At 42.0% G+C, this 25,348-nt stretch overlaps 1 protein-coding gene across 1 annotated transcript in view; it reads left to right on the plus strand.

Moving 5' to 3' along the window:
• CACNG4 (calcium voltage-gated channel auxiliary subunit gamma 4) overlaps positions 1-25,348 on the plus strand; it is a 72,074-nt gene that overhangs the window by 38,157 nt on the left and 8,569 nt on the right. Inside the window, exons 2-3 of the mRNA XM_077328391.1 lie at positions 17,050-17,133; positions 22,798-22,938. Coding sequence (XP_077184506.1) covers positions 17,050-17,133; positions 22,798-22,938 — 225 coding nt within the window. The remainder of the gene's footprint in view (positions 1-17,049; positions 17,134-22,797; positions 22,939-25,348) is intronic.

Here is a 25,348-nt window from a genome sequence, read left to right on the forward strand (position 1 = left end):
ACCCCGTTTTTTAAATGTATCAAAGCTGCCCACCAATAAAATTATTCCTTGGAACATGAGTGGATTGATCCTCCGGTTTGACAGGGGTCGCCAATACTTCCTGGCTACCCGCCTCCCCGAACTTTCCCCATTCAGCGCTTCCGTATTGTGTTTGTCAATTTCAGTGGGGAGTTAGCATTTAGGGCTGTCAAAGTGCTTTTGGACCAGAGAATCCCCGTTTTTTTGCTGGCAAAGTACACAAACCGCACAAGACAAGGTTAAACAAAGAACACAAAACTTTATTCAACAACAGAGTAGGAAAAACAATTAAACACGCCTCCTGTTTCTGTAGATGTGGGTGGCTATGGCGTCCCGAACCTTGCACCCCTCAGCATATATCCTTTTTCTCCTTGCTTCAGGGATGTCCTGTGTATCCTGAAGGACTACAGGTTCAGGTTCGTCCTCAGGGAAGGGGATGTTATGTCCCTTGTCCTCGCATATGTTGTGCAAAATCACACATGCGATTATCAGCGGAGTCACATTGTCAATATGTACATGGAGTCGTGACATTAAACAACGGAACCGTGACTTCAAACGTCCAAAGGCACGCTCCACTACATTCCTTGCCCGGGAGTGACTGAGGTTGTAGTGGCTCTGCACGTCCGTCCTTGGCCGCTTGTAGGGAGTCATGAGCCAGCGTCGTAATGGGTAGGCTCCGTCCCCGAGGACCAACGCCGGCACACGCACGCCCTCAATGGTGGCGGTGGGGTTTCCTGGAACAAAGACCCCTTCGTCCATGGCTTTCCTGAGGTTGGATTCCCTGAAAACAAGGGCATCATGCCTCCTGCCACTCCACCCCACCTCGGCATCGATAAACCGGCCGGAGAAGTCCACTGTTCCTTGCAGGAGAACAGAGCAAAAGTCCTTCCTGTTCCCGTACTCTTTTATGCTTCCCCCGGGGGCACGGATAGGGATGTGGCTTCCATCGACGGCCGCAAAACAATGCGGGAATCCAAGCCTGGCAAACCCGTCCATACTCTGGAATAAGGGAAAGAAAAGAATATAAGCCATGGCATGTCAGCGTGGGGTGTATCGCGTCTTCGTTGCTGACCTGTCAAACAAGAAAAAAAATTTAAAGGGCAAAGGGGATGGAATGACACTCACCGCTCCAAGCCGGTCTCCGAGGCACACGACTTTGCTGAACAATTCCGCCTCCATGGCGAGGCAGAACTCCTTAAGGATATCGCCAACCGTAGTGACTCCGAGTCCGAATTGCTGGGCTACTGTCCGGAAGTACTGAGGGGTGGCCAAGTACCACAATGCGGCAGCCACCCTTTTTTCAACTGGAACGGGGCGCCGCATGCCAGTGACTTGCCTCTCCATGCGTCCACGTAGAGCCTCCACGAGTTCAAAAAATGTCCCCCTCGACATCCTGAAGTTGGCAATCCAGTGGTCATCATCCCAGCGAGTCCACACAAAATTCTCCCACCAGTCAGAGGATCGTTCGTCCACCCAGAACCGGGGGGGGAACCGGACCTCTGCCAGAGCTTGCCAGCGTTTCTTGGCCGCCATGGTTACCCTTACAGAACGTCTTCTGCTGCTGGTCAGCGTTCCGGCCACCCGTTCTCGGTACTCCGCGATAGCATACGTCCGACGCGACAAGGCGGTATTCATGCGCTGGACCACCGCGAGCATGTAAGCCAGCAATTGAAAAATAAGCCTCTCCATTGCAACGTTGACCTGTGCTGCGGGCAGTAGGCTACGCAAACAAAAGAGTGAGGCCGACCGCGTGTCTGCCCAGGTGCATATAAGCAGGTAACCTGTGGGCGTGTACTGTGGGCGGGGATTAACCAATCAAACATGTCAATGCATCTGGTTCCTAGAAAACAATAGAAAACACGTTCCAAGGGCGCCAATGATCGGACGATAACGCGTTGCTACGGGGTTTCCTGGGTTTTTTAAAAAAAAAGGGAACCCCGACAAGTTCGGCTTCAGGGTCGAGGTCAAAGGTGTGCCTGCAGTTTGATTGACGGGCACGGGAGGCCAGAAGCGCTAAAAAGGGACCTCCTTTGTAGCGATAAGACGGAGAACCGGAAGCCTGTGGGTTACGAAAGTGGCGAGAAGTGAAAGTGCCAAATTCCGCAAAAACCGCAGCTGTGCGTTACGGGCACGGCTAGTTACATTTCGCTACTTGAAGTAGCGCTTTCACAAACGGCAACCAAATAGCAACTTTGAGCTCTGTGCGAAATGGCCCACAGGGCCATTATTAGGAATTATTATTAGGAAAGGGACTGTGAATAAAACAGTTGATATTATAATGCCCCTGTATTGATTTATGGTACGGCTCATTTGGAATACTGTGTACAGTTCTGGTCACTGTATCTCCAAAAAGACGTTGCAGAACTGAAAAAAGTACCGAGGACGGCAACCAAGATGACTAGGGGGAGGACCTTCCCTATGAACAAAGTTTGGAACTTTTCAGCTTAGAAAAGAGAAGGCTAAGAGGGGACCTAATAGACTTTTATAAAAATTATGCTTGGAGTAGACAGATTTGACAAAGAGAATTTTTTCTCCCTCTCCAAAAATTCTAGAACTCAAGGGCCTCCAGTGAAACTGATGGGCAGTAGATTTAGGATGGACAAAAGGAACAGAGAGTAATTAAAATGTGGAATTCACTGCTGGAGGATGTAGTAATGGCCACAGGAATAAATAACTTTAAAAGTGATTAGCTAGTTTCATAGATAATAAGTCTATCCATGGCTACTAGCCATGGTGACTGATGGGAACCACCACATCAACCGTTTCCACATTAGGAAACATACCTTATTTTAGCCTTGCTTTGGGTTTCCTTTGGATGCTGCGAGTCGACTCTAGTCTTTCTGCATTTGGGCTTTCCTCCCCTCATTTCCCAGGCTGAAATTTGCCATATGCTTTCTGCAGCTGAGTCAGACAGAGGTAGTCTCCCATGATACTTTGCTCCTTTCCACTTTTCCAAAAATGTTTTTTCTGCAAAATGGTGCCTGCTTGAACCTTTGATTTCATTGTGATCCTCCATTCTGCCACCCCCTTTCCCCCCAAGTATACTGGTTTTGTTTTTAAGTGGGTTATTGCATTACAGTGCTGCTGCAATTCAATGTGGAAGAATGCCACTGTTTTTTATTGCTAGAAACAGTGTTGAAACACAAGAACCCTTTTTTTAAAAAGTGTATGTTTCGGTACAGAGGGAGGGAATAGAGGAAGAAGGGGAAGGGAGATGTTGATGTGGAAAGGGACATGTACAAATGACTCAAGATGGCCACGGGGAAAAAAACCCAAATGCAGCCATTTCTCCATTGGGCAGATTCCACCTTGACCAATGAAATTGCTATAACCAGAAATTTCCAAAATGTGCAGTAGTTCTGAGGGTACTTTGGGTCTGCACCTGGAAAGGCAGATTTTAATGAGAAAACAGATGGAAAACTTGGCCCTTTAAAAATGCAAATCCTAATAATATTGCTAGTACATAAATGGTTATGATTATGTACGACTGGATCTGCACTATTTCTCTGAATCCCAGAGCTAGTAGGCAACATTAGGAGAGGGCCTTGGTTTCTATGCTCCGTGTTTGGCCCTCCAGAGAAACTGATCAGCCATTGTGTAAGACAGGATGCTGGACTACTGGTCTGATCCAGCAGGGCTCTTCTTATGTTTTTATGACTCTGATTATTAGTGTTCTGCTGTGTTACATATTCTTAAATTTATTATTTGCATTTTAAAAACTCATTGTGTAAGACATGCATATTTGCATTAGATCACAATGTATATTATCTTCCTTCAAATTAGCACCAACCCTTTTGTAAAGCCTAATTTTGGAAAATCTTATCAACTTTGCGAGGTTTCCCTCAAACTTTTCCTTGTCTAATACCTAACTTTTCCTTATTCTGATTGTTTTGTATTACATTTAGGCTCCACTTCTCTTAGAATTCAAGATGCCATGTGTAAGGTTATCTGGTGGTTGACAGTCCAGGACCCATATCAGTTTCTGAAAGCCTGTTTTATATGCCTTCTTCCAATCATATTTTGGAGTCCTACATGTTACAATGCTGAGGTCTTAGGTAGCCAGATGAAAGCAAGATACATAAATTCCTCAGAGGCCTGTGACACAAGAAATAGCAGGAACGTGGGGAGAAAACTTATAGGAGCCAAGTCTAGTCAGGACCACCTTGCACTCCCAGACTGAAGGCAGTGCACACATTGTGCAGAAAGTTCTAGAGCTTTTACAGATAGGAACCCTTCTGCCCCCTACCCAAGGTAGTGTGATTCTTCACTCTGTACAGGAACTGGTCCACTACATGGATGCAACAGGGAATGTTTAATAGGTTGTAATTATCTCCTTTTTATCAAATATGGTAGTTATTTCTGAAATAATCTGAATATTAGTACAGAGGCTCACTCTTTGTATGTATTACTTCACAGGGCAATCAGGCATTACTTCCACATTAGGCCCTCTGACTTAGACATTCCTAACTCAGATCAAGCTGTTTCTTGCTTGGGGAGTCCCATAGTGACCCCACCAGAAAATCCCTTAGGGATTTCATAAGAAGGCACATCAGGAATGACAACAGGTAGAATCAAGAGTGGGAGAAAGTAACAGCTACTGAAGAAATAAGATCACATTTTGGGGTACCCAACATTGCCACTATACTGAGCTTTAGCCCAACAACATGGTCTGGAAGGGAGGAGCCTGTGATTACTACCTGCCATCACACCTTGAAGACAGCTGCAGTGGTATGCACATAACCTAGAGCACACAACAGGCAATGGTTGCATGATTCTATATGGTCAATGCAGGAATTCAGCTTGGATTGATTTGTTCTAGGGGCAGCCATGTGGTAAAGACTTGGCACTTAGTATTAAAAAAGAGAAAATAAAAGGAAGGGAGAAAATATCTGAGACGTGTCTTTATGTTCTAGGCCCTTCATAGGGCAGTAAACCATAACCAAGCATCCTCATATTATTGTCCAAATATATAAAATAACAAGGACTTCTGGAATGACATTTCTGTCAATTCATTGCTATTTTCTCCTAAAGAAATGACAGGACTTGATGCAGGCTATAGGGATGAGTCCATCAAATCTTGGGTGATCACCATATTAATGAGGGAAAATGGATGATAGTCTGGAGGATATGAAACCAAAGTGATTAACATAACAACCCCAGAGGAAGACAATCCCAGCACTGCTGCCATAGTCGGGTTGGGATGTAGTTTGACAACCTGAAAATAAACATGGATTTTCACTTAAGGCATATGAATGCTTCATCAAGCAGGCTGCCTACCCTCTTGCAAACTTTTATCACATGCAGTTTGTTGTTCCAGGCCTTTCACTTTTCTGATGCACTGGCAGCACCTGATTTTCTGCTCCAGTGCATGTGAAAGAGAGGCTATAGTGGCTACAGTGGGACCTGTACATTAAAATGGCTTTTGGTAGTTGTGTACAGAGGCATATGAGCGCAAACTAATTTTGCCAGGACAATATTTTGAGAGCAAAACTGTAATTTTCTGAATCTGAAAAAATATTGTTAAATGCAGCAGGTAATTTTTCTGATATAATAGAGTTAATTGTGATTTCTTGGGATTGTGTTTTTTTCTTCGATGCAGTTTAATATATTGTTGATGAACACTTAACAAAAATTAGTTCCCCAGAAAATGTTATTGAGATTACATTGGTAAAGTTTTTGCAGCCTTCCTCCTTTCAGGAAGTGCAACCTGGGCAGAGTCTGCACTTACTTTCTTTATTCCATTGTCAATCCTGTTGAATTCAGATCGCTTTGAACTCGGGTCTTCCTCCCCCCCCCCCCATTGAAACAGGAAAGTCTTCTGCACGTGGTCAGGGTAGTTCAGAAGGGGGGGGGGAGACAAGCCTCTTTCTTTTCTTGAAGGGGGGGAGAGGAGTCAGGCAGGGAGCTTCTTTCTTTTCTTGGAGGGGTTCTGCATATAACGGACAAAAGAGGATATAATGAATTACATTTGTGAGGACAGGCTAGCTCACATCTAATTTCCCCAACACAAACACGCCATGACACTAACTCAAATAGCGTATCAAGCCTTCCCTGGGAGGATCTGCGATAACATCTCTAGTCTCTTCCTGCCCGGGTCACACCAAGGCAACACTGGGCCAAATTGTCAGATGTGCATATATTTTCTATTGCATAGCCAGGACACTTCAAAGGTGCCTTGCTGGGTATAAACGGAATTGGTTGCTTAGACAAGCAGCCTCGTTCTCTCAGATCCTAATTTCCATGAGGAGGGATCCTGCTAGAGAACTACAATTAACATAATCTTCGCCTGTCTCCCAGCTGTAGGGGGGATGGGATTAGACAGGGTCTTCCTTTGCTTTCTGTCACACAGCATCTCTGCATTGATTCTCTGATTTATGTAACTCTGGAATGATTTAAAGTAAATCCTTTCCTTCTTTCAGCTATTTTGTCTCAGCGTGGTTATTGGCTCTCTGTAATCGATGGAATCCACAAAGGTTTAAGCCCCCCCCCCAAAAAAAATCTTTCCTTACAACATTCTCCACAAACGCAGTACCACAAATATGCAGATATACATGTATAACAACCAGTTAGATAAGGCGTTTGCATGGTCTGAAAATAGCTGTAAAGCCCATTGTGAGATTAGGGAGAGTAAGGTATGTACTTCGAAGAAGGAGGGAGCGAAATTGATTGCTGAAATGGCTGCTAGCCATTTAAATTTAACAGCCTGACTGGTCCATCCATTAGTGGCTAAGTTTCTTTTTTTCTTTCTTTTTTCTTTTTTTGCTTTATTGATAATATATTTCCATGTTAACAAATCTTGTAGTCTTTCAATATAACAAATTTAAACTTCCAGTAACACTTTATACAACATACTGTATAATTTTCCCACACTGAGACAAATACAACTACACAAATTTTGAACCACCTGTTTAAATCTCAATTGAGGATTCCCAATCCAAATTAGTATATGTTTTCCCAATATAATTCCAAAATGATCTCCATTGATGTTTATAATTTTCTAAATCCCTGTCCTTAAACAATGCTGTGAGTCTTGCCATCTTTAATAAATCCAATAGTTTCATTAGTGGCTAAGTTTCAGCGGGAATACTGTGGAATAAATGAACTTGATCTTGGTTGCCAGCAACACATTCTAGCAATCTCAGTCTCACTTTTGGTTGATGATGAAGCCAAGGAATAGAAAATCTTGAATCATATATATTGCTACATTGCTAACCTTAACTTATTAGTTCTCAGTAATCATTATATTTTTATTTATTTGTTTGTTTGTTTAGTTATTTATTTACTAGGTTTATTCCTCGCCTCTCCCCGGAGGCCCAAGGTGAGTTACAAACACAAAAAAACACAGTAAAACCATACAATAAAACATATCATACATAAATCCCCAGACAATAGAACAAGATGTGGTAAAAAAACTCAGTTCATATCTACTCTACCCCTTGGTAACGCAGTATCGAGGGGGAGGGATGCCTTTGCTACTGCCACAGTAAGGGGGGCCAGATCTTCCATGCGGCCCAGCCTCACCCCTCGTTATGGGGTGTTAATGTTAAACAGTAATGTTGCTTTAGCACTTTCTGCTTTATTTTTTATCAGTAGTGATTTCAAGTCTTCATTATTTTTCATCAGAAATGTGGTGACATCTGCATATCTCAAACTGTTAATGTTCCTTTCACCAATTTTTATCCCACCTTCAGCTAAAACCTATCCAGTTTTTTTTATTCTGCATATAGACTGAATAGACTGGGAGTCAAAACGCATCCTTGTGTGAACCCTTTGCCAATTAGAAACCATTATGTGTCTCCATATTCTGTCCTAACAGTAGCTTCTTGTCCAGAGGACAGATTGCAAATTAAAAATTCAGATCTTGCAGGACAACCCATTGTTGTTTTTTAAACCAACCACACTCTATCCTAATCCACACAAATTCTTTGCTGTATTCTATGAAACACAAACTGATTTTCTTTTGAAATTTTCATGTATGTTCCAGTAACCAATGGAAATTTGCAACATGAAGGGAGGTGCAGCTCATACAAACTACTAAATGTCTGAAGCAAGGATCTCTTCATCCATGTCCTACAATCTTGTCAAACCCAGACTCTGGGGATTGCACAGAAGCAGGGCATTCTTTACTGCCTCAGAAGGAGAGTAATTCAGTTCTGGACTATGCATATATCTTTATCCTTCTGCAGTACAACAGAAAGAGAGCCAGTTTGGTGTAGTGCAGCAGTTCACAACCACTCTTACCATGCGACCCCAAATGCAGCGGTGGTGGGGTCGAGGCAGCGGTGGGCGCACGTATGTGGGCTGCATGCACATGCATTGCAGCAGCGTGCATGCCGGCAACCTACGCAGGCGCAGGCACAGAACAGTTGGACAGCGTGGAGGCAGCCATTGGAATGGCTTTGCTACTGCCCACTGTCCACCACCGCTGCCTTCTGCTGTCTGCCAGCACATGGCACCTCCAGCACCAGCCACTGCTGCTTGCCGTTGCCACCACCGCCACTTGCAGCGGCCGCCGCTGTTTTGCCTCCACCACCACAGTGGTGGCAACCAACCTGGGGACCCCAAAGAAGGGACCAGGTGACCCAAATTGGGGTAGCAACCCCTAGGTTGAGAACCACTGGTGTAGTGGTTAGGAGTGCGGACTTCTAATCTGGCAAGACAGGTTCGATTCTGCACTCCCCCACATGCAGCCAGCTGGGTGACCTTGGGCTTGCCACAGCACTGATAAAGCTGTTCTGACCGAGCAGGAATATCAGGGCTCTCTCAGCCTCACCCACCTCACAGGGTGTCTGTTGTGGGTAGAGTAAAGGGAAGGCGAATGTAAGCCACTTTGAGACTCCAGGGAAAGAAAAGCAGCATATAAGTACCAACTCTTCTTCTTCGAGCAAAGGGCGAGAAAATGAAGCTGCCAGTGATAAGAATGTAGGGATCTTCAGCAGCATCAAATAGTGCCCTTCCTTCATAAGAAAGAGCAGTTGCAATAAAAACAGTGTTAGAAGGGGCCCTGCAGGCGCTCTTGTTCAAACTCCTGCTCAATGTAGGATCAACCTAAAACGTCAGTGGCAAGTGTACATCCAACCACTGCATTCAGGGGGAGATCACCACCTATGTAGGCAGCCAATTTCACTGCTGAATTTTACTTACTGAGGGGGAAAACCCAACTATCCAGCCAATTCTTTTCAGTCCATCATTTAAACCCTTTATTTTGAGTCCTGTCCTCTGCTCTTAACAGAAACAGCTCCCTGTTCGGTGACAACCTTCCATATACTTAAAGAGAGCAATCCTTTTCCCCACTCCACCTCCTCTTCTCTAAACTGAATATTCTCAAATACCTCAGCCTTCCTTTGTAGGGCTTTTTTCTCCAGTCCCCTGATCTGCACCCACTCCATTTTAAAGTAAGGCTTCCAGAACTGCACACTGATTTCCAGGTGCAGTGCATAGCAGAACTATGACACATACTGCTACCCTGAAGTGTGTCTCCATCCTGTATGCTTGCTTCTTATTTTTGTTACCCAGATGGAGAAATCTGCAGTCATCTTTGGAGAGTTGCTTCTTATTCATATTCTTCCACTTTTCTAGTGTGTCAGACCTCATTGAATTCATTGAATTCACTATCTTCCAGGGTGTTCACTACTCCTCCCATTCTGGTATCATTTGTAAATTTAATTAGTATTCCTTCCACTTCCTTATCCAGATCATTGATAAAAATATTTTAAAGTACCTGGCCCAAAACTGAGCCTTTTGGCGCCCCACTGGATACTTCCTCCAATCAGATGAAATGCCATTGACAACTGTTCTTTGGGTCAATAAAATCAGAGTCCAGTAGCACCTTTAAGACCAACAAAGATTTATTCAGGGCGTGAGCTTTCAAATGCAAGCACTCTTCTTCAGACTCGAAAGCTCACACCTTGAATGAATCTTTGTTGAAACCTTGGTCCTTGCTGAACAATGTACAGCGATTTAATATCCCATTCATTCTTTTGGTATTGTTACATTTTATAAACATCAATTAAATCGCAAAACACAAATGTTCCTCAAAGAATTATTCTTTTTGCAGTAATGCCCATAACAACATTCAAAAAAGAAATAGCTACACTGCCTGACAATAAATATTAGTCCTTGGAAGCAAGCCCTGAGTTTAATGGGGCCAAGTTATACTTTACTTTTTGAAATCAGATGCCAGAAGTTCCCAAGTTTATGTGACAAAATATGCACAGCGTGTCGATTTCAGACGGCACATGCATGTTTAAAGAGCCAAGTCTCTCTGTATAATAAATAGAGTATAGTGGGAAGGCACATGATGTAGCAACTATTTTAAAACTTAAGCAGGTGTGAGCCTGGTCAGTGCCTAGAGGGGAAATATTCTTGGAACCCTAGCTTATACCATATGAAGCTGCCTATCAAGGTCAGTACTTTCTACTCTGGCAGCTGTTCTCCTTTCACAGGACTTAATGCCTAGTCCTTTTAACTGAAGATGTTGGGTTAAGAACCTGGAACATTCTGCATATAAATCAGATGCTCTACCACAGAGTCCAACACACTCGTGGTTACATGCTGGTATAAATGTAATAATGAAAAAATATAGAAAAAAATAATAATGAAAAAACAGGATTTTGTGGGTATTTATTGCCGAGAAGCACACAAATAAGCATATGCAATCTACATTTCATGGCACCACATATCTATTTTGCAAATTTAGCACAAATACATGCAAAATCAAAATTCAAAATGCCTATTGGCTCTCCTTAAGTGTGCTAAGCATTATAGTCATACTAATAGTAAAGTGTAATAAATATTTCAGCATTACCTCTGAAAGGCTGAAAAAGGCTATTCTGTATAGTAACAGTTCTCCAAGGTTTTTGCAGTTCCACTGTACCTACCAATTAAGTGCAGCCACAACTGGAATTCTGTATGATCAGTTTCCCCACACTTTCTTTGTTCATATGCCTTTGGCAACCATTTTTTAAAAAATCATTAATTGATGTCCCTATCTTTAACCGCTCCTAGCGGAGCAGATTAAATAATTCGTTAAGGGCCCTGAGGGCAGGCCCTGTCCGTGATGAGGAAGGGTGCTGATAGGCCCCTTCCCCCGGACTGACAATCGGAGGGACCTCTGATTGTCAGTCCGGTGGCTCGCAATTGGTCCCTTGCCGCTGGACTAACTAATCGGGCAGCGGGCTTATTTACTAGTAGCATTATAATACCATATCATGATCTGTCAATTACCAAATTTAAAACTGAAAAAGCCCTCCTGTGGTATGGAATAGGGAGAAAGCAGGGAAAACGTTGCTTGGGGGGAAGCAAGTGGTTGCAATGGTAAGAAGAATTGGGAAACTTCAGTTCAGATGTCTGGATTCAGTAATCCATCAACACAAGGATCCTATATTCTGTTATACTTCCTTCTCAGAAATCCTTGTGATCTTGGAAAAGTTGAACACGCATAGACTAATAGACACGTTGGTCCAGGGTGGAGTCTGCAAGGAGCTTTTATTCCAATCCCAGGTCTTTTCAGTCCCTGCCATCTCCACTGAATGCGATTTCCATTTTGATTTTGTCCGATTTAAATTTTCCCTCTGCAACCAGCATGATTGATCCGGAGTGACCCTACTTTTATCCTACAATATTTAGGAGTGGAAATAACCCTCAATATTTTCAGAATCGGATTGAGAAAGCATGAGAAACCACGTGGATCTCCAGCTGGTTCGCATCTGTTGCCAAACCTCCGTGGTAGGGAAGTCCTGATTGTCCAAGGCTGTAAGCTTCTTTTAAAGGGGAAGCCCTAATTTTCTCTCAACTTAAGCTCTGGAAGCCCTAAATTCTGTGGGTAGAGATTTGCCTCGTGTTTTTTTCTCTCCCTCCTTTCCTCCCCCCCCCCCCACTTCAAGAAAAGAAAGAGGCTCCTGCTATGTGAGGCTCCCCACTCCCCTTCTGAGCCTCCCTAAGCACGTGCAGAACATTTTTCTATTTCAATGGGGGGGGGGGGAGACTGAGTTCAAATTGATCTGGATTCAGCAGGATCTACAACGGAATAAACAAAGTAAGTGCAGAATCAGCCCAGGTGACTTCGATGTGGAGTGAGAAGGGACAAAATTGCTACCCCGTCCCTGTTCCACATGCAAAGCTCTGCTGAATGCAGTGGGATGAGGGATGGTCCCATGAGAAGTCTGTTCACATCTCTGATGATCAAGTTAACTAATTGGAAACTAATGTGTGATGTAGTTCAATGGATCCTGTTCAAGAGGAAACATTTATTCATAATGTTTACAGTGAAAATTTTTAAAATTTTAAAATAAATATTTTATTTATTTAAATATTACCCTACAGATTAAAGGTAAAGGTAAAGGTATCCCTCGTGCAAGCACCGGCTCATGTCTGACCCTTGGGGTGACGCCCTCTAGCGTTTTCCTGGCGGAATCAATACAGGGTGGTTTGCCAGTGCTTTCCCCAGTCATTACCGGTTACCCCCCAGCAAGCTGGGTACACATTTTACCGACCTCGGAAGGATGGAAGGCTGAGTCAACCTTGAGCCGGCTGCTGGGATTGAACTCCCAGCCTCATGGGCAGAGCTTCAGACTGCATGCCTGCTGCCTTACCACTCTGCGCCACAAGAGGCTCACCCTACAGATTGCAGATCTACTATTATGAAAAGCATTAAGCTGCCTTTTTGCAATACATAAAGAAAAGAAAAATACACATTCCGGCAAACATCATCATAATACCACATAGAGCAATATTTACATACTCAGTCTATGAATAAGTTATTACTTTCATCTCATTCTTACTAATCAATATAATACAGGGATTCCCAACTAGGATTCCAAGGAACCCTAGGGTTATATGAGAGCTTCCAAGGAATTACATGGCCTTTCCCAAAAGTCTGAATGGCTGCTGACATCACTAGATGTGTCTGGAGCCCACTCCCATGTTACCCTGCAGGCATTTGCTCTTTCACCATGGAAATGGTAAATGATCAATTGAATGACTGGCTGGCTCTCACATCTTCTATGCCCACTTATTTGAAGGGACATGTCACTACTTCTGGGGTTCCTCGAAGCCTGAAAAATATTTCAGGTGTTTCTCCATGGTCAAAAAGTTGAAAAAGACTGATATGATCTAAGATTGGACTCCATTTTTTTCTAAAATCTGATGCTGATCTATTTTGCATCAAATATGCAAGTCATGCTGTTGTTGCATATTTGATTTATTTAATCTGTTCATAAGATCTGGTAGAGTTTCTTTTCTTTTTCTACTCTTGATTAATATAAAATCCTAGCAGTTGTTACCATGCACTTAACAAGCTCAATATACATTTTAATATTATTTGGTACCATATTTAATATCATACAATTTGAAACTTATACAAATCTAATTTTTAGTATCTTTTGCATCTCATCATGGATCAAAATCCAATATTCCCTTTCTTTCTGATCTCCCCCCCTTAACTATCTTACACTTGGGGCGTTAGGATTTCCTCCATTTGCTCCGGGATTTCTCACCACCACCATCCAAGGAGGCTATACATCCAAACCAAGGTCCATTCCACACAGTGTTAATGTTGCTGAAGTCTTACCATTGTGCAATGCTATTTTTTTAACACTACACACGATTAAGCACGATGTCGTACACAATCTGCAACATTCCTGCAACACTCTCGCAAAAATCTCTTTGTTGTAGCACTAGAAAAAAACCACTAGACTCTTGAGAACAACCTGCAACACATGTGCGTTCTCAATATAGCGGTAGCAAGCATGTCCCTCCCTAAGCTCTCGCACCCGAGCTTCTGGCGTCACGATCGCCATTCCCCCCCCCCTTAAACTGGCAAAAGCAATGAATAAGCGATGCTTGTTCGGCTGAAATCTCTCCATAAGCAATTGTCAGTAAAGTTTCTTAGCACAATACAGCCCCCTGTTCGACACTGCCCTTAATTCTGGCCAGAAATTGCGGGGGTGGGGGGGATTTTTTAAAAACTTTACTTTAACTATTTTAACTTTAGCGTGCAAACAATTATACGCCATCTCCCACGCCAGCAAAAAAGGTCTTTCTGATACATCGAATGAACAAATATGCATTGCTACAGGTGTTTTCAGGTTTTTAAAAACAGTTTTTAAAGGGAAGCACAAACACAACAGTTAATTGGCTGTTCTGTTTGATTGACGGCCAGGGTGGGAGGAAGCGTGGAAAAATATCGCCTCCTTTGTTGCAATTTTGGCAAGACCGGAAAATTGTGCGTTACGAGAACAGCGCTAGTGGGAGAGCCTTTTTTCCGAGAAAAACGGCTGTGTGCGTTACCGAGACCTGCCACTATTGATTGCAGCGCTTGTCAATAGCGCTTAGATTTAGCAACATTGCCTGCTGTGTGGAACGGCCCCAGGTTTTCTTCCAAGTTGAGCAAACCAAAAGCATGCAACAGCGTTGGGCGGCAAGAAGAGAATGCAGCAAGCTTCACGGGCCAGAGGATGCGGATGGTGGCGGCAGGGAGGGGGGCGTGTGTGCTTCTCTTCCCGTTCCCTTTCTTCCTGCACCGGGCGGGTGAAGGCGGGTCTGAAGTGCCTCGGCTCCTCTTTCTGATGTCACGCGATGCAGCTTCTGGTGCCTCCAATGCCGCCCAGTCCGGGCTGAAGCGAAGCCACTTCCTCCCTCTTGGCGGGGAGCAACAAGCAACCATGAGGCCGCAATGCCTGCACCTCGGCCTAGCCTCCTCCCTTCCCTCACCTTCCTAGAAACAGGCGCCCTCCACCATTCCCCCTCGCTAGGCTGGCCCTCAGAGGCTATTGCATGGTGCCCCCAGGGTCATGAGGCGCAGACTGACCAGAAGCCAGCTTCCGCTTCCACGCAGCCGTAGCAACTGCCCACAGGAGAAAGTGGTCCCGGAGCCGAGAGCAAGCAGGCAAGCAGCAGCGGAACAGCATCGACGAGTCCCCCAACGAAGATCAGCCCAGCCAGCCAGGAATCCAACAGAGCAAAGAGAGTTAATGCTGGGCTGCTGGCGAGCCAGCAGCGGTATTTCTTTTTTAAAAAATGGAACTCTTTGAAAACGCCGCGGGACCCGGGACTAATTATTAATTATCGTGACATTTTCAGTACGTCTGGGCACCAACGTTTATTTAAAGTATGAGCTTTTGTGTGCACATACACATCTTCAGATACAAACTGTATCTAGTAACCTTCTAGTAACCTATTGCACTTGTAATTGGGAATCTCCCAAACTACCGTGTTCTCCTTTTTATGGCTGGTTCTGACTAGACTTTGTCTTAACTGAGACTTTTGCTGACTGTCTGTTTGTGGCTTGAATGTTCCTTGGTTAGCACATCCTGTATTACAAGTTAAGTAGGAGAGGTAGAGTGTATTTTTGCTTCAAGCTATCTTGCCCCATGCAATGCGTTAAACATCCGTTTTTCCCTTACAAAATTATGTAAATTATATTTGGTAATACTTAAATAGTTTGAGAGGACCAGTTATTCACGTGGTCTTTTCATTAAGAAAAACATGTTCTACAAGAAGCCAATAGCAGGTTGGGAAAAAAAAACAAAACTAGGGCCCCTGACCATTTGTTAATGTGGTGCCAGGGCTGTGGTTTTCACTTCCTACTACAAGTTAGTTGATAAAGTTTAAGATATTTTTTGAGTGTGCAAAATAAAGGAAGAAGAAAAAATGTTTTTTTTGTAATGTATGGGCATTAGATTCAAGAAATATAATTCATATCTTTTCATTTATAGATATCAAAAGCAAAGTGAATTTGGCACTCTTATTCTTAACAGATACTTATACAGTGTATACAATTGCAACAATTAAAAACATAAGATCTGAATATCAGACTACATGGAACATCAAAATGAACTTTACAAAAGTTGTAGTAATTTCAAATATACATCATATATACAGTTGATGAATATATTCAATGACCAACAAGATCATATGGGTTTCAGCCTATAAGGCCTTTCTCAGTGGTCAATAATATATGCTATTTCAAAAGCACACATATTCAGCAGTTAATGTATGAATCCACACCAGGAGTTGCTTGCTGAGAGTTAAATAAAAGAAAAAAGCAAAATTGTTATAATTAAATATTATATATATTAATGAAATTAATTTTTAAAAATTCTACTAGAAATAAAAATCATTTGTACATCATGTTTTGGGGTTGCTGAAAGTTTATAAAGCAGGCCATGGACTATTCCCATGGTAACTGCACCCCTAACACAACCTAAAAGGTTTAATATTAACAGCGAGGTGGCGGCTTCATTTTTCCCTGCATCGTTTTTTCCACTTGTTATTCCAAGTTAATGTCAAAGTTCCTCCTTCTCTACCTTGTCTCTCTCGTCTCTCTCCTTTCCTCTTTCTCTTCACCACCACCATCGCCACCCCTGCCTCCATAAAAATAGCACAGAAAGCTGTGCGTGCCAGGTCCTAAATTCTCATGAAATTTTGAACTCTTGTGAGATTTCAGAGAGTCTGGGGAATTAGGAACTGGCGTGCTATTTTTAGAGGCCTAGGGAAATGGAGAAGGAGGAAGAAGAGATTAGCCTTGGTTCACCCTGTTCCTGATAACACCCTTTATTCCTGTCTTCTGTCCCCCATTATCCCCCCCCCATTCATCTCCTGCTCTCCTATTTCTCCTATATACACCATTCCAACTCTCTTCCTCCTGTAGCCTGAAAATTGGTTTTGGTGTTTTGGGAGAGGGGCATATTCAGAAGCTGCAGAAAAGCATGCACAGATATGTGCCTTTGATCCTGCAAAGGAGACTATTAAGCATTCCATTGCTGAGGGATGCATATTGGTTATTTTTATGCAACATGGTAGTCCTTGAATTTCTCATCACCAATAACAGCTGGAATTAATTCAGCATGTCCCTGACACATAGAGCCCATTCTGTGCAAGTTTAACCAACTTGATTGTTTTGCCTGAGGATAAGTGAATTACACACCAAAGAATGCATGTGTCATGATAGTTACATGAAGACCATCAAGCAGCCTTGCTCTGAGTTTGTTCTAATCTGTATCCTTCTTTTCTTGTTTTATTACTTTCCAGGAATATATAAAGGACACTGTTTTCAAATCAACCACTTCCCTGAAGATAATGATTATGATCACGACAGCTCTGAATACCTACTCCGTAAGTAAAATAAGCAGAAGTATCTTTAAATAATTATTAGAAACAGGGGTGGATCTTTGGGGGGGTGTTGAACAGGAGGTTGAGAGGGGACATGTCTTTAACGGTCTTTAAGCAGCAGCTGGACAGATACTTATGGATGCTTTAGGCTGATCCTGCATAGAGCAGGGAGTTGAACTAAAAGGCTTCTATGGCCCCTTCCAACTCTATGATTCTATGATTTTATCAGATAAATGCTTGTTGGAGTCACTCTAATTGAAAGTGAAATCCTAGTATTTATTTTTATACAAAGTTGCTGCTGCCTGTTTACTTCATAAAACCCAAACTTGATTTAAACCTAACCACTTCTTTTCAAAGTTAAAAAAGAGTATTTTTGAACTATCATTATCAAATACTTTCGGAATTCAGAGCTTAATTTCATATCTTACTAAATTGAAGTGATATCCCTTTAATCAATATCCTGTTCCTGTACTCTGTACCTATCCTCTTTTACAGATTTTCTCCTCTGAATTGCAGGGTTTATCTCTGCACACTAATAAGAAAATTTGGGTTCTGAGATCCTCCCCCCCGCTTTTTTTTTTTAGTTGTTGATTGGTCTCTGCTGATTGGTTTCTGGCAGAATCAAAGCTTTCATTTCCAGGCTTTGCATTTTAGTGCTGCCTTCATTTTGACTCAGCTTCTATGCTGTGAAAGCATTTTCCTGCATTATATGTCCCCTTAAATAATGTGATAAGCTTTAATTTCTAAAGAAGTAAAAATGAGCTTGTCCTTGCTTCAAGCTGCTTCTTACTTCCTTCTCCCTGTCAATACATGCTTCATAGTGTGTATGTGCATTGCGGGGAGAAATGCTTTCCAGGGCTGCCCTTTCTCTGGTTTTACTCACTGCCCTTTCCCTCCCATCTTGGCAATTTCTTTTTGTAAGTTACAGTGATGCAGTATGCTAAGATTCCTTTAAAAAAACTATTCTAAGGAGCCATTTCATTTCATTCTTTAAAAAAAGAGTGAGGAAACTGCCAGATAACCTGGTATATAAGCTTTATAAGCTAGAAGCTGAGGGTGGCTTAGTCATTAAGGTGCTTGCCTGGTGATCACAATTTTCAAAGTTCAAGCCTGACTGTGAGTCTAAATTTTTTCCCCATGCAGTATCTTTTTACTTTTGAAAATTTCATGTTTTAGAAATGGACAATTTTTAACTTTTGACCATTTTTTAAAACTTTTAAAACACTCATATTTTAAAATGGGCCATTTTTGAAATATGAGCTTTTCAAAATTAAAAAAAGGCCCAAAGTTAGAAATCCAAAAAATATAGTACTTCTGCTTTGAGAAGAGAATGTACATTTCTCTGATGAAGCAAAGAAAATCCACTCCTGGATATCCTGGGAAATAAGTGGAGTGACTCCATGGTTGATCCTGAGCAGTGCAGTTTTGGGGGGACTGGAGATTGGGATCAGGTGAAGACTTTTTTTTTTAAATCGAGACCATTGAAATTCAAAAGCCCAGTGCAGATAAGACCCAGGACAAAAAGAAGGATTTTAGTCTTTCCCCTCAGTTCCTTGGCTGAGTCATCATCTAACAATATGTATTCAAACAGCTGGGTGAGACACTCAAAGAAAAACAAAGAGGAAAAAGGAAAAAGGGGCTGCTCAGTAAAAAAAAAAAAAAAACAGGATAAATGGAAACCCTGTGAATGAAGGCAAAAATCACCATAGGGGTCTTTCATTTTCTTTCCCATCTATGCTTGTAGATATATAAAACACAAATGACAAATGCAGTTGCATTTCATGTGTGTACAGGAGCATAAATAAGGCACGCTCTGCCTTTGTGCTAAAAGTACAACATATGGTATGGGTTTTTTTCCCCAAAAAAACTTTCCCTTACCTTTCTGCACAAATATTCAACAGGCATATTTTTCATTAATTTTCTCTTTCAGGGCAAGAAAAAGGAATAGTACTGTTAATGTTATTGTGCATTATGCATTATTATGTATTCTTTTGAAAATATATCCCCAAAAGATAAGAAAGATTAGATATATCAACCATGATACTATGCAATTTTTTTGAAGATGAGGGAAACATCTATTTTTTAAATTATTCTCTTTTTTCCTTTCTGTTTGCTCGGAAAAGGTGATGTGATACTGTATTAATAACAATACACTATTTTATCATATTGTTATGTTTTATAAAAATCAAATAGTGGAATATTTGCAATTAAAAACAAAAAAGCAAAAAATATTTTTCTGTAATGTGTAGTAATTATAAGATTGATATTTTAAGTGGATAGGGAAAATTCTTTTTTAATTTTTGTAATTTTTCTGATTGTTTATATGGAAGGCAAAATGCAAATGTTGGAAATGTGTAAACCCTGGACAAAATGCAACAAGTACTCTGTTGTAATATTCATGAAACAAAAGGGGAAAATATATTATACAGTGTAAAATATCAGCTTATATTCTTATTTCAGTAAATAAAATATGTAGTACCTTTTTTCTTTTATTCTCTCTATTATGTTATATCCTATTTTCTTGTTTGAATAAAAAATTATTTTACAAAAATAAGCATCAGACAACCTATATCCTTGCTGGAATGCATTCAATTTCAAAGCTAGCCTGTGTAGAAGAACTGATGCTGGACAGCATAATGACTGAGACTAATTTCTGCTGATTGCAGCAGGTGCAACCATGCTGGAAGCAATCTTCTTTCACTTCTGATGTTGACATAAGATATCCAATTAATGTAAAGAACTAGTGGGTTTGTATGTGCCTACCAGACTGAGTTGACAGCAAGACTTGAATGCTAATCTCCCCTTTTTGTGGAGGATAAGTTCTAGATACCTGGACATACTCCTGACTTGTGGCCTTTACCATTGTGCATTTTACACACCAGAGGCATAGTAGAATGTACAGTTGGCACATCTTTGCCATGTGTCATAATTTACAGTGAAACTTTTATTGGGATTTTTACTAGATTGAGATTGGGACATATTAGTTCCTTTGACTGTGCAGTTATTTCCCTTGTGTATATCAATCTGCAGAATTCTTAGACTAAGCTGGCTGGAAGAGTCTCCATTCTAGACTAGTCTCAATTGTGCAGAGGGCAGAATTGCAAACTACCTCAAATCCGTGTGGTGTCACACTCACTCAAGACCTTAGTGAGCTCCTGGCTGTAGGGAGTTAGCCCACTCTATTAGAAATCAGTGCTTCTAAACCACTGGATCTATGGCTCACTTTCACTGAAGCCCTTGTTACTAAAAGTGTAATAAGAAGAAGGATGCTTAAATTTTTACAAAACAAGGAGGAGAAATAATTCTTTTGATTTTTCTTGTAAGCTAACATTTTATTACTAGGAAGTAAAAATGTAAAATCAACAGGTTATGTTTAATAAATTGCTACAGGTAGGCTCAAAGGACTTCAATGTGAGACTCAGTGGTTTAGTTGAGCCTCATGCGTCTTGCTTCCATTTATGCCCAGTTCTAGATACTTGGGCATACTCCTATCTTGCGGTCTTGTGGAGTGTGACTGCAGTAGAGCAGGAGTAGTCAACCTGTGATCCTCCAGATGTCCATGGACTACAATTCCCATGAGCCCCTGCCAGCGTTTGCTGGCAGGGGCTCATGGGAATTGTAGTCCATGGACATCTGGAGGACCACAGGTTGACTGTCGTGAACAGTCATGCCAGCTAAGTTTCGTTTTCTCAAAAGCCTTTTAGTCTCTCACCAGCTTGGCCAAGCCAAGGCCATAAAACAATAAATCTGTCCGTAGCCTCTATCCTCCCTTCCATTTCCCAATGGGAGTGGTTCAGTTGCTGATGTATCCATCTCACTATAAGTGTCCTTGCGGAGACAACTCAAGTCTCAACAATGTGCCAACTGCCTAGATAAGATTCCGGGCCATCTGGTCGCCTGGGAATCAGCTCACCTTTGCTGCCCTCTCGCTCTCCCGCCAAAAATGCCTATGTACCCCATCCCTTATGTGATGGGCTCTATATCTGCCCTGGGTTTCCTATTGTTCTTTGTTATTATCAAGATCTTTGCTTAGGAAGATACTGGCTTGCTTCAGCGTTCTGTGGACTCTGTCTAATAAAGCTCTCTTTGGATTTACAACTGCCTGTTGGATCTTGGATGTGCCTTTATCACGGACTCTGCAGGCTAGGCTCAGCCTGGTTCCTGACATTGACTACCTCTGCAGTAGAGCACTCCTCCCCTATTGATATGTCACCCTGAGGTCTTTGAAGCAAAGGGTGTGATTGATAGATAGTTGCTTATGTTGCAACCCAAAGAGCCAAAGTATCATCCCTGACTAGAGGAACAGTCAGAAACCCAAGACTGAAACCTGAGTTCAGTCAGTAAACTTACAGAATTCCAGTGTGACTCTTAAGCAGGCGATGTGTACTCATATCTTCTATTTGGTGATAAATTCACAAGGCAAGCAGACTTCTTATTTATCCTTGAGATGAGATGAAATTGTTTTTCGTCAGGATGCGGTCCTTTCAGCCTCTGCATATCTTTTAGTGTACTCCTTTTTTCATGACTAAAAGTCAGTTTGGGAGTGGAGCTCTTCATGACAAGTTGTGAAGGGCAGTGCAAAGTTCACTATCGATTTCTGCTAATTGAACATTATCACAGAGAGAGAGCGCAATTAGTACCCTGCTGGATAAGGAACAATCAGGGCATGAAATAGTCAGGCTTGCTGAGGACTATTTTCAGCCATTTTAAAATACCATTTGGTCTTGTAGATATGAAACATTTTACCCCTGGGATACTATGCCAATAGGTAACTACTCTTTTGCCTCCAGGTAGTTGCAAACATGTCTCTAAACAGTGACATAAGGAGATTCACTGGGGAATAAGTGAGGATTTGCAGTGGAAATTGCAGTTTCTCCTTTAGAGTAACAGAGAGGACTATGACAACCCACTGACTTTCTAAAAACACTTGGTGGGCATCAGGAAAGGTGTTGGTGAGCACCAAGGCACTCATAGGCACCCCAACGGGGACCTCTGTTTCAAAATATATTTGCCCTCAAACTTTGAAGCCTTGTCCTCTTTAGTTTTCTCTCCTGTATTTTTTCTTCTTTTTTATGTCTGCCTTTGCTATTGTACCTCACTCATCCTTTCGTCTTTCACTGACACCTTTTGATGTCCACCCTTCCTCACTGCAATTTCATGGAGGAATTAATTTCCTGAGACAAAAAGAAGCCTTAGGAAAAAGCACAGTGTTTATGTGGAATGATGTGGTCGAGGCCAAAAGATTCAACAGGAGTAAATAAATGAGCCTTCTAAATGAGTGAGTGACAAATGATCCTGATCATCGAGGGGAAAAAACACAAATACTTCTTAGAAGCTATTCTAAAATCAAGGCAAATGGGCTTTGTTACTATCCAGAGTGAGAGGAATAAGTGGCACTCAGCAATCCAAATTTACATACATGAAGTGGCTGTCCATAATGTCATCTGTGTGGAATTATACCATCAGTAGCCAGCTCATACATTTTTCATTGTTCTTGCCTGCATTAATTTATGGGCTATTCTTTATAGCCCCTTTCACTGCAAGCTTGTCGGAGTATGTTTCCACATACAAGGAATGGCTTTGAGAATCTGATTATAGTTATAATAATACCCGTTTTTTTCCCATCAAAGAAAGAACCTAAGAGTGTTCCTCCTTTTCGACTCACAGGTATTGTCCGTGCCTCCAGTGTATTTCCGATACTGAGTACAATATTACTGTTACTTGGAGGACTCTGCGTTGGAGCTGGGAGAATTTACAGCAGCAAAAATAACATTATCCTCAGTGCTGGGATTCTTTTTGTTGCAGCAGGTATGTTGTTTCTAATGTTGTCTTTTTTATTTTGTGCGTGTTTCATCTTTAGTTTTTAACTTCTGTTTTTAACATCTACAGGGGGAGGGAATAATGACCCACCCCTTCCTAAATCCTCACAATAAACCTGTAAGTTAGGCTAAACTGAGCAATAATGATGGGACCACGATCATTATGCTGCCTTGGAATTTGCATAAGTTTTACTGTCATTGTAGCCTAGGTCACTCACAGACCGCTCTGCACCGTATTGTCTTTAGCGTCCGTTTTGACTGAGATGTTTGTTTCCTTATTATAACCGAATAGAATACATTCCTGTTATCTGCTGTGGTACCATAAGAGAATGTCCTCCTAGCTTGTTCTGCCTTCCATTTTAAGGGCACAAAACTTCATTTTGCGAGACAGCCTAGCAGGTAGCATTCGCTGGCAGGGGCTCGTGGGAATTGTAGTCCGTGGACATCTGGAGGGCCGCAGTTTGACTACCCCTGCTATAGCATATGTGTACATGATGCCTTTCTAGGTTAAATTCTGCCCTCCACACATAATGACATATATCACATTTATTTTCAGCAAACCTCTCCAAAAGTATTTCTATATTATATATAGTCTGCTCTTCCCTCCCTAATCTATTTTGCTACTAGACAGATATGTGTTTGTCCAGCTCTGGTCCCAGACACTTCAGACTAGGGTCACCAAGTACAAGCTGAAGGGTTTTCCAAGAATAAAAACTGATTTCCAGACTACAGCGATTGGTTGTACTGGAGGAAGGGGCACTCTTTATACCGTAAAGTCAGAAGAAACAGAAGTCCTTCAGTAATAGCAGATCACCTGCCCCAAACCTTGTCCTCCCCAGAGTTGGCAGCCATGCTTCAAAGTCAAAAATATTTGTTATTTATTTATCATATTGCAGAGTTACACACAGGAAGGTATAGTCAAGTATGAACAATAGTTAGGCAGACAGACTGGCCAATCCCCCTGAATACGAAGTTTTCAATCCATTCTGTTGCAACCGGAGAGAGTACAAAGAGCTCCATCACATCTCCCTGGAAAGCACAATGCTTACATTCCTGTAGTACAATCACATATGCTACCTGTTATTTTGCCTAGTTTAAATGATAGATCTGTGCAACTGCCAAAACTGTTCATGTTCTGTTAGCCATCTTCTATACTTTACAGGGCAAGCCAAATCCTGCAGGCCTTTCATTGGTGTTTTATCAGGTTATGCAGTATTGGGGTGGAACTTATTTCAGCCATATTTACAACCATTCCTTAGGTCAAAATTTTGTGATTGCAGGATTTGTGCAGATTTTATTGCCAGTTGTTGAGAATTTAGTCTGGATAAGCCTGTATCAGCCATGTTTTTGTAGGTGAGCAGCTCTCTGTTTTCATTGATCTTAGGGTGTGGCGATCGTCCAGGGGAAACTTGGGATTTCCAGTGGCTGCAGCAGTCCACTATATACTTGAATTCCCCATTCTGATCTCACTACCAGTACTGGATAATTATCTCCCTCTATAATGGAGACAGGAATCCAAGATCTGAGTCACCTCATATGCTGCCTCCGCAGCAACCAGAATGAACAGTGGCAGAACTTGCTGACCTCAGACAGGCCAATGACGGGTAAATGGCCAAGGTGGGAGGAAGATAGAGACAAAAGGCCACAAGGTTCACCTATTTCATGGCAGGCTAGAGGCCTCTGAAGCAGATGTTGAACTACCCTTAATGGGGACATGCCAGTACTTTGTGAACTGTGTTATTATGGGCAAAATCTGCAAATAGCAATTAATCAACTTAATCGTCTTGCTAGTATTTGATAAAACTCAGATTCTGTTCTACCCCCAACAGTTTAAGGAACTCCGACCAGAACTTGGAAATGAACTGGCTCCCTCTGTCAATGACTACTTTAGCCGGCACTGAGTGAAGGTGAAAGATGAGTAGAACGAATGAAGCTGCCAGCTTCAGGGCAGTTAGTTTGTTCAGAGAATAAATCAACAATAGCCCACATGACAGTTTTCCTATTAGCTAGGAGGCAGATATGTGAGAAAGTCCATGGAAATCACTAACCAGGCCATTAAATTGGTTTGCAACAGCCCTTTCTGCCATCTTCCCCAGAAACACTAGGTGCGAGACAGGTTGGTAGTTATCAGGCTCTTGTGGATGTGAAGATGTTTTTTTCAGTAGTGGACATACCACTGCCTGGACCAGCAGGATGTAGTCACTAGTGAGGACATGAGAATCAAATCCAAATATTTACTATTTGTACACACACTTCCTTCCCTAAAGTCTAAGTCTCTTCTGGCCTGAAGGAAATGGGGGGGGGAGGGGGGAGGCTGAAGGGGAAGCCAGAAGAGACTTAGACTTTAGGGAAGGAAGTGTGTGTACAAATAGTAAATATTTGCATCTGGCCCAGGAAAC

Source organism: Paroedura picta, chromosome 3, assembly GCF_049243985.1.
Source record: "Paroedura picta isolate Pp20150507F chromosome 3, Ppicta_v3.0, whole genome shotgun sequence".
In the NCBI taxonomy this organism is placed as follows: Eukaryota; Metazoa; Chordata; class Lepidosauria; order Squamata; family Gekkonidae; genus Paroedura; species Paroedura picta.